General features: G+C 40.4%; 1 protein-coding gene across 1 annotated transcript; it reads left to right on the plus strand.

The window, feature by feature from the left end:
- The first annotated feature begins 4243 nt into the window (after positions 1-4243).
- On the plus strand, positions 4244-6316 carry sst6.1 (somatostatin family member 6.1). Its single transcript, XM_084552876.1, has 2 exons — positions 4244-5281; positions 5589-6316. The coding sequence occupies exons 1-2, from the start codon at positions 5177-5179 to the stop codon at positions 5814-5816; spliced, it is 333 nt and encodes a 110-aa protein (XP_084409002.1). The 5' UTR covers positions 4244-5176; the 3' UTR covers positions 5817-6316.
- The last annotated feature ends 8275 nt before the right edge of the window (positions 6317-14591 follow it).

Here is a 14591-nt window from a genome sequence, read left to right on the forward strand (position 1 = left end):
TCCGTGTGCATTTCTGCTGAAATGGCACCGAGACGTCAGGACTTGTTTTATTATGGTTTCCTGCTACGGCATTTCTAGGTTTAAGGGTTTAATCCCTGCCTTAAAGACTCAGGTTAATCTTTACCTATTGTAACATCGTTTTCCAACTACCTGCGTATTTATACATTGCTGCTTAAAAGTCTTTGTGCCTTTTTAGAATTTTCTACATTTCTGCGTAAAAGTGACTCAAAACATAAGCAGATTTTGACACTCTAGCGGAGACATAGGACTACAGAACGACCGATCCCTTCCACTTAGACAGGAAAAGAACGGGGAGGGAGGAGCTATGAAGTGGACACACCTGAGGTGGAAAAAAAATCATTCAATCAACCAAAGCAGCATGGCGGAGAACGTACAACAGGGGTGAGAGTAATAAAAAAAGGAGTGGATAACTAAGAGGAAATCTAGTTTTTTTTATTACTCTCACTCCTTAAAACCAAAATCAACAGGATATACTTGATTATATTGGGAGAAAGAGACTGGTGGTAGAAATCCCTGGAGTTGTTAAAATGACGTTGGATGAAAGTCATGGACTGACTTGGATCCCCTGGTGGACTTTACCTTCCCCGCAGATATAGCTGAGTTACCTTCCAAACTCTCCAGACTACTCCTGTCTCCTTGCGCACACATCTCTCATTCACCTACATTTACTCACACAAACACTCTGAACTGAACGGCCTTAAATGAAAGGAACATTCAAACATCTCTGACCGACACATTAAAACATTTCGATTTTGTTTTGAAAGTTGAAAAGTAAGAGACTGTTTTTTTTAGCTCATGTTTTTTTTATGACAATTGGTTAAATGTAGCACTAGTTATTTTGAAATCATAGTTCTGAACTTATGAGAATTTGTGTTTGACCTTTGTGTTTGTTTGGATCTAATGACGACAACACATTAATTTGATCTTTATGTATGTTGAGTTAGAATGTTGTTTAAATGCAACTAATTTAATTCACAGAACTAAATGAAAACTTGTAGCACAGGTACTGAGCTAACCAGGCTAACTTTATTTATTATAAATCCCCTAATTTTGAATTGACGGGTTGACAATATAATTTACTCTCCTGGCTGGTGCCCAACTCTAATTTTGATAAAGTGTACTCTACAAAACAAGTCCTGAAAGCAGACAAAGAGAAGCCAACTGATTAAATGAAACAGAAACAATATAGTTGTGTATTTGCATGTTCAAGAAAATGACCTAATGTATCAGTAGGTTGCAAGAGTAAGTGCACTTCTAGGATTGCAAGCTAATGTCAAGGCCAAATTTGAGTCCATCTGGGGTCACTCAAATGTCGTACAGTGGCCTGTTTAAAAAAAAAATAAATAAATCAAAAATTTGTGAGGGATCTTTACAACACATGATGGTGGAAGTGAAAAGTTTTCTTAATTTCCAAAAACATAACATGGACATTTTGTGCTCTATTACAATAAATATATGTTTCATACTGTTTAACCAAGAGCAGTCAGGTAGGTGTATAGTGCGAGCAGTGTTGTAGTCCCAGTGCAGTTCCAGTATTCAGGCACAAGGTGGCATCATTGATTCTGTCCTGTTTCAGTCAGTCTCAGCTATTGTCATGGTTAAAAAAAAGAAAAGAGGGATGCATTTAAATGATGGTGTTTGTATTCTTTTTGAACTTAAATGAAAATCCCCTTGGCTGCATTAAATTACTACAGTGTCAATGAAACACTGTTGCTGTTCAGTTGCATCAGTGTCAGTGATTGTTGTGTAAGTCCTCAGAGCACACAGATTTTTCATTAATATGTGATCAGCCCCCAGCAGGGCACTACGTTATACTCCCTTTATATTGTATCACGATGTCCGCTCTGCAACACTTGTGTTAATGAGTTTGCACACACTGTAATACAGGAAATGAGTCTTATATCCACTGATTTACGGTAGGACCTCTGAGAGCACGGTAACCATGAACGTTGCAATGATAATGTCTGTACCGCAGTAACAGAACTAGTCTACGTATTAGATTTGTCAAATTGAAATGCCTCCAGTGCAGTTAAATAGATGGATGAACTCACATTTTCCAGATCCACGCGTTTATTAGAAGAAGTTGTCAGATGATGGACAACACTACATAGATGTTGGGAAAATGGAGACGTTTAAACAATCTGGGAGCACCTCCACCAGTCACCTTGCTGACGCTTCCCACTTTTTAAAGACTTTTTAAAGAGAGCTTTAAGGCGTCCAGTTGTTAAAGATTCTTCAAACACTCTCAATTGCCAATATAACCATTTCAGAAGTCAGCTAATCTTTGGATTGGCTTTAGGCCTTCTTGAAATCAGAGGAAAATACCCCAAAAACTGTTGTGAAAGCACGGCGAATCAATTTCAACACACCAGACGGGGCATATTGGAATGTAAGTACTGTATGTTCCCTGCCAGTAGTACAACAGCAAACTTTGTCAGTGAGGCTATTTCAGAGGTGTATCTCGGAGGTCGACGGCATCTTCTCAAACACTTCAACCATATTATTTTGCTTCTTTTTTTAAAAAAATAAATAAAAATGACAGATACAGTATGTCGGATTTAGAAATGTTCTCATGTAAATTGAAACATATAAATCTAAATGTACATATTCATTTTTAGGTGAAGTTGTATAAAGAACAGAGATAAGAAAACACTAATGTATTCTTTTTGTTTTTCCACATATTGTCTGTTAAAATCATATAACATTGTTCAAGGCAGGCAACTATACTGTGTAAGGAAGTAAATGTAATTGAATCATTTAGAATGTGTTGGAAACAGTTTGTCATTGGAAAGCAGTGAACAGCTGGAAATTTGGAAAAAACAAACAAATGCACTTGAATACATAATTGTAGAACTATCCAATAGGTGCAGTGAAAATGAACCCATTCTAATATAACAGTCCTGCACTAAATCTTATCTTTGTGACTGTTCTAATGTTTAATTTCTGCTGAAACTGCATCAGAAAGATGGTGATTCAATTGGATGATCATTTTGGAGGATATAGTTTGTGGTAGGGCTTGTACCGACTAGTCGACTTTACTGCTGTGCCATGACGCTTTAAGCAGGAAGTCGATTGGTCGTCAATCACGTGACAATAACAACACGGACGCATAGAAGACAGGTGAAGAGCCCGGTGGGTCATTGCAGCAAACTAGCAGCGGTTCATCAAGTGTGTGGAAATACTTCATCAAAGATGAAGCCCCTTCTACCGGGACATGAAGAATATGTAAGTCAGTCCTGAAATACAACAGAAATACTACTGCAATCTGAAAAGGTATCCGCTAACGCTAGCAGAACGGTCCAAATCCTCTCAATGAGTCAATTAACAACTTCACTAAACGTCCTGAGGTAACAGAGACAGCAAATCAACAATTAGCTGGTGAATTTCATTGGCTTATGTTATTAGACCTTTAGCTGCTAGACACTGAAAAGATTCGGCTACATTATCCATTATCTTACAACACGTTGTGAAGTATTATTAAACGCTATGTTCTAGTTAACATTGATGCTGTAGAGCTTGTTTTTGCTTTTGTTTTTTTTGTTCAAGCGTCAATTACCTGACAGAAAAGCCTCCATATCTTCTTTGTGTGAAACGCTACAATATGTATTCAGGTCAAGAATATGGATTTCATTGTTGCAAAGCGTTCTACTGTAGTTTTATGTGTGACGTCATCGACTAGTCGACGTCGACTCGACTTCCATTACATTTTAGTCGACTTTAAAAAATCCGAAGTCGTTCAACCCCTAGTTGTGGTGCTGTCAAACAGCATTGAATTAAACGTTAAAGTGTTTGTTGTTTAGCCTCGCCCACTGAATACAGTGGCGTTGCCAAAATAATTGAAACACGATTCAATACAATAGGACTACAAATGGAAACATAATTGAATCAGCAGCTCTCTCAGTTATTTAAAACTAATGTTAAATGCATAACCTTCATGAAGATGAGATTTAGTGCAGGACTTTTATATTGGAATCCATAGTTTTCACTAGTGTACCCAGTGAACTGGCTGGTTAGTATATAAGTAGAATATATCCTACTAAAAATCAAATTCTATAATGAAAACAGGTCTAAGGCAGTAATTAGATATATTATTATAATAGAATAAATTTTTTCCCATTATTTGACAAGAAAATCATTGTCCAAACCTGCCTATATCTCTCCTTAACCAGTGTCCTTTATGCTTTTAATTCAGAAAAGCAACATAAATTCCCTTTAATCCAACTATCCAGTTTTAATACAAACCATCTGCTCCATCTTAAGAGCTGCTTCTTCTTCTTCTTCTTCTTTTTTTTTTTTTTTTTTACTCCATTAGACCTGTGATGTGCATTTCCTGAAGACACTTCTCCGAGCCAACGGGAGTGTCAGACGGCTCGATTGTAATCTGCAGGTGTCAAAGAGGCGCACGGAAGCTTTGTGACAAGAATCAGATGTTGCCCGAAAGTAGAGTGCCACACGCCGACCCATGTTTGCAGTGAAGGATACATCAGTTTTCGTTCAATTTGTATTCCTTTTATATTTGTTTGATTGCCACTATGGGAAAATGTGACCACTCTATATTGAGTGTTAAGGACGGTTAAAGTGCATCCGGCAATGGTTGATGAGTTGTGGGGTAGTGCTTCCACATGTCTGAAAGGTAATGTTTGCATTGTCTGTGATAACTGCCAATACATTAGTTGATGTCGGAGCCTGGTTACAGCCCGCTGACGTTTGCTGCAGATGTTCCCTTCTGGTGAACCGCGTCAACGCAAAAGCCACCCCACAATTTGTCAAAGAGGTTAACTTTTAAATGGTTCCATTTGTTGTGCCCTGACCCCTTCATCTCCCCTCCCCTTTCATGCTCACACACCCCCAGCAGCATGCACGCACACACACACACACCCTCCGTCATACACCCACCACCTCTCTACGTCAGTTGCATACAAGGAGGTGGGGGGGAGAGGCGTATAAAAGAGTGAGGGACTTTAGAGGTAGAGCAGAACAAACATCTGTGGTTTCCAACTCTTATGAGCCACCAACTGAGCCGCACTTTCTTCACCACTCTCCTCTGGACCTCCGGCTAGTGTGAGCTGCTCGGACTCTCTGCTGTTCAGACACACACACACTCACTCCTGTCTTTGTGTGCCTCCTGGTCGGTCACCTGCACTTCTGTCACAGCATGCAGCTCCTGGTGGTGTTAGCAGCTCTCATGGGGGTTCTGTTCAGCGTTAGAGCAGCTGCCGTGCTTCCTGTGGAGGATAGGAGCCCCATCCATGTGAGCAGGGTGAGGAGATTATTATTGTTTTTGATATTTTTATTTGTCTGAATTTGAACTGTTGTGTATTGTGGGAAAATAGATTGAATGAGTTAAATGATGATTGAAAAATATAAAAACTGATAGTGGTGTCTCCACAAAAGGCACTGTCTCATCAAATCCTGCAAAAAAAAAGAGTTACAGTAGTTCTTAATTAATTTCATCCTACATAGAAAAAGTAAAAGATGATTATTCTTGAGATTAAAAAATGCACATTTTCCATGATCCAGTCTCTTGTATAACATTTTCTCTTGTGATTTTTTTCTTTTCTGACTAGGAGCTGAGCAAAGAGCGCAAAGAACTGATCCTGAAGCTGGTGTCCGGCTTGCTGGACGGAGCTCTGGACACCAACATGCTGCCGGGGGAGGCGGCACCTGTGGAGCTGGAGGAGCCGCTGGAGTCTCGTCTGGAGGAGAGGGCTGTCTACAACAGGCTATCGCTGCCGCAGCGCGACCGCAAAGCCCCCTGTAAAAACTTCTTCTGGAAAACTTTCACCTCCTGCTAACAGTTCCCCTGCATCCCCCTCACACAAAAAACAAAAGAAAAACGCTCGACAACGGCTCTGCCTGCCTCCTATACTCCTTCCCTCCCGGCTCTACATGAACTGTAGTAGATCTCAGCTGTACATATCATCATCTACACCTGTCAGACATGCAGCATCGATGGACTCCACTGAGACAGTGTGTTGGTTGAAATATTAATTATTTATGTACCTATTTGTGTATACAATCTATGTATTTATGTATGTAATGGTTTCTTTCAGGGTCCACAATAAAGCATGGATATAATATTTGAGATAATGGTTGATTGCTTTTGCAACTAGAACATTTGCTGCTCTGATATAAATGCAAAGTGAGATTTCTTGCAAACGTTGTGGCTGTATTTTTATTGCGAAAATTGGGGGTTTGCTTTATGGAATTATGTTTCGATATATCGACCCAAAAACTGAGTTGCAGTCCTAAATGGCGCAGTTAAAAGTCAATCAGTCTGTGTTTTACAAATTTAAACTCGCAGATTCTTTCTGGTCTTTCAAGTTATTTGGCAAAACATGATGCAGTGAAGGATGCATGGGAGAAAATAAAAAAATAAAAAAACATGACAACATAACATTGAGAAATTTAGGAAAAAAGTGCCTCGTTTAGATTTATGTGTTAGACGTGTTAATAAAAATTGCACACTTACTGAAATAAGTCGTAATCCACGTTGTGTCTTTTTAAAAATGTGAAAGAACGGTGCGCGTATGTGCTGGCACATGTCACACTGTGGTGCCTATTAATTCGTAGTCACAACTTGGGATGCTCCAGTGACTTAACGCGGGTCATTAAACGCGTCAGTAAGACTGGAAAGTAAATAAATCAGGAGCTTCCCTCCTGCTCGATCGGTGCAGCTACGGTTCACGGGCAGCCTGGAAACAAAAGACAACTGCTGCGTACGATAAAGCGGCGTTAACATTTGAAGAGAAAGATCAGAGCTGGTAAACAAACAGAAGGAGGAAAGAAAGCAAAGGGCGTGCGGCGTTTAATAGAAATCTGACCTCACCGTTTGACGGTGAGGGGCTCGTACATGTACATGTTGTGATAATGAAGTGCTCCCGCCTGTGACCCCTATCAAACTCGGTTTATGATTCCTGCAGCAAACAACACCCGGCTGTCGGCCGCTGCTCACTTCTCAATCAGTCACACTACAATTACTACACACTCTCGCAGCCCTTCTGGCGTCTTACAGCCAGTGTTATATGTGGGTGTTTCTTTTAACCACTCACTGGAGTAGGGTTGCTCTGCCCACAATCAAATATTGACTTTCAATCTGGGCCCACCAGTCCCTATTAGAGAACAGGTTGATTCCCTGCGGTAAATTACATGCAGGTGAAACGCCCCGCTGTGTGAACCAGGTCAAATAAATAGCGTCAGGTTGTTTATTTACAACATCTGGAAAGAAATGACTAAGAATTCAACCGTGCAAACAAAGACTTAATCATGGAGGGACTTGTCTAACAATCATAAAAGAGCACTTTCGGGAATAATATCACAAAACGATTTCCTGCACACAAACTGTGCCATATAAATACATACTCTGTCGATCAGATTTTTTTTTTAATTTAAGTCTATATTAAATGTTGATGAATGTATTGTACTTGTAGAAAATATACAAAATGCAGCTATGTCCTTATGCGTCCGGCCACATTTATATCTATGTAATGAAACTGCTTTTTATTTGATTGAAGTGTCCAATTACATTTGAGCTCAGGAAAATAGAGGACTATGTGCGCTGTTGCCCATAAAGCACATCCCTCTTTTTATTCTTATTTATATAAATCACACTGTCACAATCATTTCAGGACAAGAGGTTAAAAAAAATAAATAAATAAATTTTTGTCCAACTTTATGGGCAACAGTGTATAAAAATAGTTCTAAATCATGAGGCTTTCCTCCAGTTTGGACGTGCACACCCTCAAATATATTTGAATATATTTTTACGTAAACGGCTCAAATAACCAAATCCCTGTCCAAAAATATATGAACCTAACTGCATATATAAGTAACTCAGTTGGGTTTGAAGGCAATCAGTGCCCATTGCTTTGCAGAGGTGTGACAATAATAAGCAAAGACCCGCATTAAGACGTGTAAATACTTAAATAACCTACATTATAATAAGTGCTTCCAGTGTGCATAGAAATCCTACAAAAGCCCTTGAGTACTCTCTGTACACTTTTCCCTGCTGGGTAACTGTGTCATCATCTTCCTGAAAGGGAAGAATAGCTGCTAATGACTCTTAAAACGTACTTGTTTCACAGGTGCAAACACACAAGTGACAACGTTCTGATTCAATTACAGGTGGAACATTAAGGGCCGTGATGATGGCATTTTCCTTCCTTCCATTGTAGTCACGGCGTTACGTGTTTGAGGCGGGCTGAGAGAAGAGCTCTTCAACGGTCTATCTGGGTTTTTATTGAACGAGACAAAGTAAAAACACCGTTTGATGGTGGGTTACAGCAACGTGAATTTCAAAGCTATGTAATTACACGGTTCTCGCGGCCCCTCCGTCACTCCCTTTAACAGTACAGGAGAGACAAAGCCTTCTGCGGGCTTCTTTGATTACAGTTCACCGCGGGCCATCTTCCATTCTTATGTACGTTCGCGAAAGACAAAAAAATTAAATTACAAAGTGGCACATTTAGAGTATAACTTGAATAAAAACCAATTGCAGAATCAAGACAAATGTCAAAAAAGATTTTCACTCCAAAAAAGCTCCTCCGGTCAATCAGTGTCTCCGGGGTTGAGATTATAAATACAATACAATTTGATATCAGTGGAGGTGCTGTCCACTCCTGACTTTATACCCCTGGGCTCAAATGAGCATGCAGAGGAGAAACATCAAAGCTGATGCCTGCCAGCGAAGCATTTTATTGGGTTTCCTTTTGATCTGAAGGAGGAGGAGGGGAAAGGAGTGCTCAGGCCTAACTGTGTAATTCAAATTTAAATGTGACTTCATATGTGCCGGTGTTTAAAAATAACAAAGACTTAGATATTGTTGGTGCACCTCATAAGAGAGAAAAACAACTTCAAAGTAAACCCAACATGGTTATATATGCAGAGAATAGTTTTAAACTTTCTATTTAGGATGATTTTGGCCGTGATGTGTGGCGTATACGGCCACGGCTATTCAACGCTGGGGGAGTTTTATCTCTCAGTGCAAAAACAGTGACCGTTCATCATGTGGGGAATCAATTCTTGTACGCACGCACAATCCCGAATACATATTAATATAATGTATGAAAGCTACTGAGACATTTAGCAAAGAAACACTATTCTCAGAACCACTTAGTTCATTACAAAGACAAAGTCCAGGCTCCACGAATTAATATTTTCATCACAAAAACTGATCAGATCAGTCAGGTAGAAAATTCCTACAGAGAATTACCACTCACCTCCGAAATTATAAAGCTTTTTAACATATTTTTTTTTCTTATTATTTTGGTTTCGCCACCACACATTTCGCTGTATGTTTAGTCCCCCGCGCTTAATCGACCTAATTTCCTGCAGGTTTTCATGTTCAAGTATGCTAATTGTGCGAGAGAGCTTCCGAGCTTTTAACCCGTGCAATCAGTCTGGAAAATTACAAATTAGTTCGCTGATTCGGGTCTCTTTGTTTGGTTCACTTAGAATATTTGTCATCACCGACAATGCAATTTGTTCGCTTTTTGTTTTTAACTAAGTGGTTGCGTGGTTGCTCAGCTGCTTCGCTGGTCTGAGGACGCAGCTCTTGTTGGTACGTGCCGTTGTTAGAAGGTGCTTCAGTACATAAAACGTAAAGTTACGTATCAAAATTCTAAATATTTTCACTTACGTCATCTCAGGATTAAACTTTTCGAGTGCCCTAGGGTTGTTGACCCCACCACATGACATTTTCATTATTTTTTAAGACAGACACCAACCAGTAATAGCCTGGAGCCTATCCCAGCTGTCATTTGGCGAGAGGTGGGGGTACACCCTGGACAGGTCGCCAGTCTATCGCAGGGCTAACACAGAGAGACAGACAACCATTAACACTCACACTCACACCTACGGCCAATTTAGAATCACCAATTAACCTAACGAGCACGTCTTTTTTTGACGGTGGGAGGAAGCCGGAGCACCCGGGGAGAACCCAGAACCCCCTTGCTGTGAGGCATCAGTGCCACACCACTGTGCCGCCCTGTGCAAGCCTCCTCTGGCATTAAACACTTCTCAAAACATCAATGGTTTATTGGCATTTATGAGTCTCGTCATGGAGGCGATGGTTCGTACACACATTTTGAACAAACACTCGTAGCGTCCCCTTAGCAGCCGAGCTAAAAGGACGAGGTTATTTTCTAATTCATTTATTTTTCTAATTCATTAACTTTGAACTAAATGGTGTACAGTGTTTGAAAAAAGGAGCAAGTACACTGAATAATAGACATGAAAAATGATGGAGCTCAAGGAACAATTTGACAAATGCTAGCCTGGCAAAGTAGATGTTAATTTGACTTTGGTTTTCCTTGTGTTTCCAGTTTTTATTTCGTAAAGTTCTTCCTTGGTGTTTCTTGTCTTGTTTTACTTCCTGTGTTTTCCCCCTTTGATTGCTGGATTGGTTTCTCCCTGTGTGCTCCACCCCCATTAGTTTCACCTGTGTCTCGTTGTCCCCTCTGCCCAGGTGTGTATATATAGCCCTGCCTTTCCCTTTGTTCACTGTCAAGTCTGTGATGTTATCCCTGTTTGTCCTGCTGTGCCTTTCCTTGTATTTCTGAGTTCTCGCCTGTTTTTGTAGTTGTTTTTTTGGATACCCAGCCTTTCATGCAGCGCCTTTTGTTCCTTGGAGTTTGAATTTTTGTTAAATTTGGCTCATTTTGGCTGCATTTGAGTCCTCCCTCCCTCTCTTTCTACTACACATGACAGCTTGGAAGCTTGGATGCAAAGATTAATTTCTCTGTACCACTTTCAAGTCAATAATGCAGCATGTTTCTTGATGACCCCGATGAAGGCCACAAGCAGTCTGATGAAGTTGTTTCATTTGCTACAAGGTGAAGCAGGAGTCTTGACCTTTCTACAATTTCCTTTCCTCCACGTAGCTTCATAACAGGTCAAGTCATGACAGAAAAAAATAAGAAATTCACTTTCAAATCTGACCATGTCTTTATCTCAAATGTGATAAAAGTTCATATAATTTCATATCATGGACCAGGAGTCTTCCTTCTTGTCTCAAATTGTATATTTCTACTATTATCTACACTGATGAGCCACAACATTAAAACCACTGACAGGAGAAGTAAGTAACATCGACCATCTTGTTCTGCTGGGAAACTTTTGGACCTGGCATTCATGTGGATGTTACTTAGACGTGTACCACCCACCTAGATCAGACCAGGCACCCCCACCCCATAGCAATGACACTCCTTGATGGCAGCAGCCATCCCCAGCAGGATGCAGCCTGAAACAGGGACGCACACAAAAACGCTTTAGGCCTCCAAATTCACTAGATCCCAAACTGATCAAGTATCTGTGGGATGATCCACAGAGGCCCCTCCCCTTAACACATAGGACCCAAAGGCCCCCCACTAACAACATTTGTTGCCAGACACCAAAGGCTACCCTCAAAAGACCCATGTCCACTCTCTGATGAGTCACAGCTGTTTTGGAGGCACAAGGGAGACCTATACAATATTAGGAAGGTAGTCATAATGTTATGTCTGATCGGTGTGCACATGCTGTTTTGAGTGCATTAGTGCATTCACTGTGACAAGCACAGTATGAAGACATGCAGTGCACCAGTGAGTGCACGGATGATTTGAGACATGGTGTTCATATCGCTCTCTAAATTATGTTTTCACTGTCCTGACTGACACCAAGTTGACAACAATCGAGAACAAACTGCACCCGAAAAGAATTGACTGTGTCCTGTGTAAATTCACTCAATGTACCACTTTCATAGAAAAATGTTATACCAACAGATACACACATTTTTACGTGCCAGCCTTTCTGACAGTTTACGTGATCTCTGTGTTTGTCTCTGTTTTTTTTTTGTTTTTTTTAAACGGATGTGTCAGAACTCATTTTCATCCCGCATTAGTGAAAATTTAGAAACGGTTAACATCAAACGGCTCCCTAACCTGCCCTCCGTCAGTCAAGACAGGTCGAATTAACACCCGGCGCTCGGCTGAATGCTCCTGAGGAAAGGTGTGAACAGGCAGGTTGTGTGGCAGTGCCCTGCCGAGAGGAAGGCTGTGTCCTCTCCCGTGTACAACAAACACCATCCACAAGAGTTATGGTGAAAAAAAAAATAGGATTTAGATAAAAGTAAACTGGGTTGATCTTTAGAAAGAGTCGGTTTAGCAGCAGAATTTCTCGTGTATTTACACATTGTGCTGTATGTGATCAGCAGAGAGTTGGAGACATTTGACTCAGTGAGGGACGCGGACACTGGACAAACTGCTCTCCATCATGGACAATCCGTCAACTACACCAGACTATTGTTCATACACTAATTTAGTAATTTTTTTTCCTTACCCTGCTTTATTTTACAAGATTTTTACTTATTTCTATTTTATTTTACCTTTCTTTTTACTTGTGGGTCTCAAGTGTTTTTTTTATGTGCAACTAAGCTGTGACCAAGCAATTTCCCTTGTGGATGATTAAAGTCTGTGTAAGTCTAAGTCTATTAATTAACATATACAACAACAAAACCGCACTGAATTTACATATCCTATTATACAGTATTGTGCGCACATGTTTTGTTTGCTAAACCGGGATGGAAGCTGTGTTTAGACGTGTACTTATTAAGCCAGCAACTCTGGTTTCAGTGCCTGCAGCTGTCTTACTCATCTCCGTCGGCCAGGCTCAATTTGTTTAGTTGTGACATTTTAGATTTAGGTTGTATCCAGAGCACTGAACTAATGCAGTATGCTTGACTAGCTGAGGTAGTCTGAAGTAAAATAAATATATAAATAACCTTTTTTTTTTTTTTTTTAAATGTTGCTCAGGTTTGAGGATATGCCCAGTAGGAATAATGGACCTGTCTCTCTGTGTATGCGGCGAGTTGGCATCACTCTGTTGAGAGATCATTAGTCCCTTTTTTTTTTGGAAGGGGCTGTTCTCTTTTCAGTGGAAACGTCACCGTCTTCCAACTTTTGATCAGTCTCCCTTTTTTTTGACTGAGAAGATTCGTAAAACGGAAACTGACAGATCTTCCAAGGTACAATAAAGAGCTATATCGCCAGGAATATATAACCTTCGGGTCTTGACAGATGACCCATTGTGACGTCATTTTAACACACTTACCTACGTGTCTCTGATGTATTTCTCCCAAAGAGTTCCCTTGTTTGGGAGCACCATTGGGAATGAAGGGCTTGTTTTCCCCAGCAGGGCCTAATGATGCCTGATGGCTTGTTCAGCCGCCCAGCGCCAGCGCTAAAAGCTGATCATTATAGGGCCCTCTGCTCTTTCAGTGCTAAAGCCACGGCTCACAAAATGAGCTGTCACCAGTTTGAGGAAAGGATGCGGCGTGCCGGTCACTATAGTGACCCTTGTTCGCTCTGGACGCCCCTACTTTGGGAAGCGGGGCGGGTCAGTGACATGATAGTAAAACACAGGGTTTCAAGGCTTTTAGTTGACAGTGAAATTCATATGCAGCTGTACGCAAATGCCTCAGGTATCTTATCAGCTTCAATAACTATAAAAGGTTCAACTACATTATCTCCAGTGGCCGATGTTAAAACAAAACTAGGGTTTAGCAGTTTTTGAATTTTGGGGCATTTACTAGCAGCTCTGTCCGCATCCTTATGTTGATATGCACCCATATTTTTGACTGTATAAGGTATAATCAGGTATACTGTTTACAATATAAACTATGTTGGTTTAGGTTGTCAAGGTGTGAATTAGTTTAAACACGACGTTGTTGAGGTGGAAGTTTGTAATGTCATTAGATTTGCAGATATTGGGTCATAATCTTAACTGATGTGGTATTAGATTAAAAGTTACAGTTCTGTTCATTTTTGGCCTAAGATTATCTCTCTTTTTTGGTATCTACACTTTAACTCTGTAAATTCAGTAACACCAATATATGAGCAATGTTGTATTATGCCTCTTAGGACGACCTTTAAAGACTTCTTGTCTAATTTATAGGGCCTTGAGGACTATAACAATGGAACGATGGAAAATCCGTCTAAATTTGCACAGCAGTTTTGTCCTCTTCTCCAGAACCACAGAAACAACAGGATCAGATTCAATGCTGGCCGCCTCTTGTTCACTTTCTCTTTTTTTATGCACTTTCATTTAAAATGAATACAATTGGGATATTTTCCCATCGACCTCCACTCAATAACACACAATAACAAAGTGGGCCATTTGCTGTGGCTGTCCTAATAATGCTCAGAACTCTGTTTGCTTTAATAATCCTTGAGATAAGTCTCCACCTGTGACAAACTAAAGGGACTGGACTCCTTAGAAAGGCACTGACCTGTGCACATCAGGTCCCAAAATTCACATGCGTTATGAAGTCTAAGGAACTCTTTGTCCACTTGTGATGAAGCTATGATGAGCACAGATCACGAAAATAGTAGCATTCATCTAAAGCTGTGATTGTTCAAAGGACAGCGTCCTCAATAATAGATGAAATAGAAGAAGCCTGAAAGCACAAGAACCCTTCAGAAAGTTGAACATCTGGCCACGATCAAGAACAATCCGAGCGACCTTTGCGGTATTGAGAGAACCTGCCAGACGGAGGACTATCTCACCAGCAATCCATCAATCAGGCCTTTGTGTTG

Source organism: Chelon labrosus (assembly GCF_963514085.1).
Source record: "Chelon labrosus genome assembly, chromosome: 10".
Lineage (NCBI taxonomy): Eukaryota > Metazoa > Chordata > Actinopteri > Mugiliformes > Mugilidae > Chelon > Chelon labrosus.

Excerpts from the sequence above, each read along its gene's own strand:
- sst6.1 (XM_084552876.1), top strand. The coding sequence starts at position 5,177 with ATGCAGCTCCTGGTGGTGTTAGCAGCTCTCATGGGGGTTCTGTTCAGC. Across the intron at positions 5,282-5,588 it reads GCCCCATCCATGTGAGCAGG|GAGCTGAGCAAAGAGCGCAA; the intron begins GTGAGGAGATTA and ends TTTTCTGACTAG.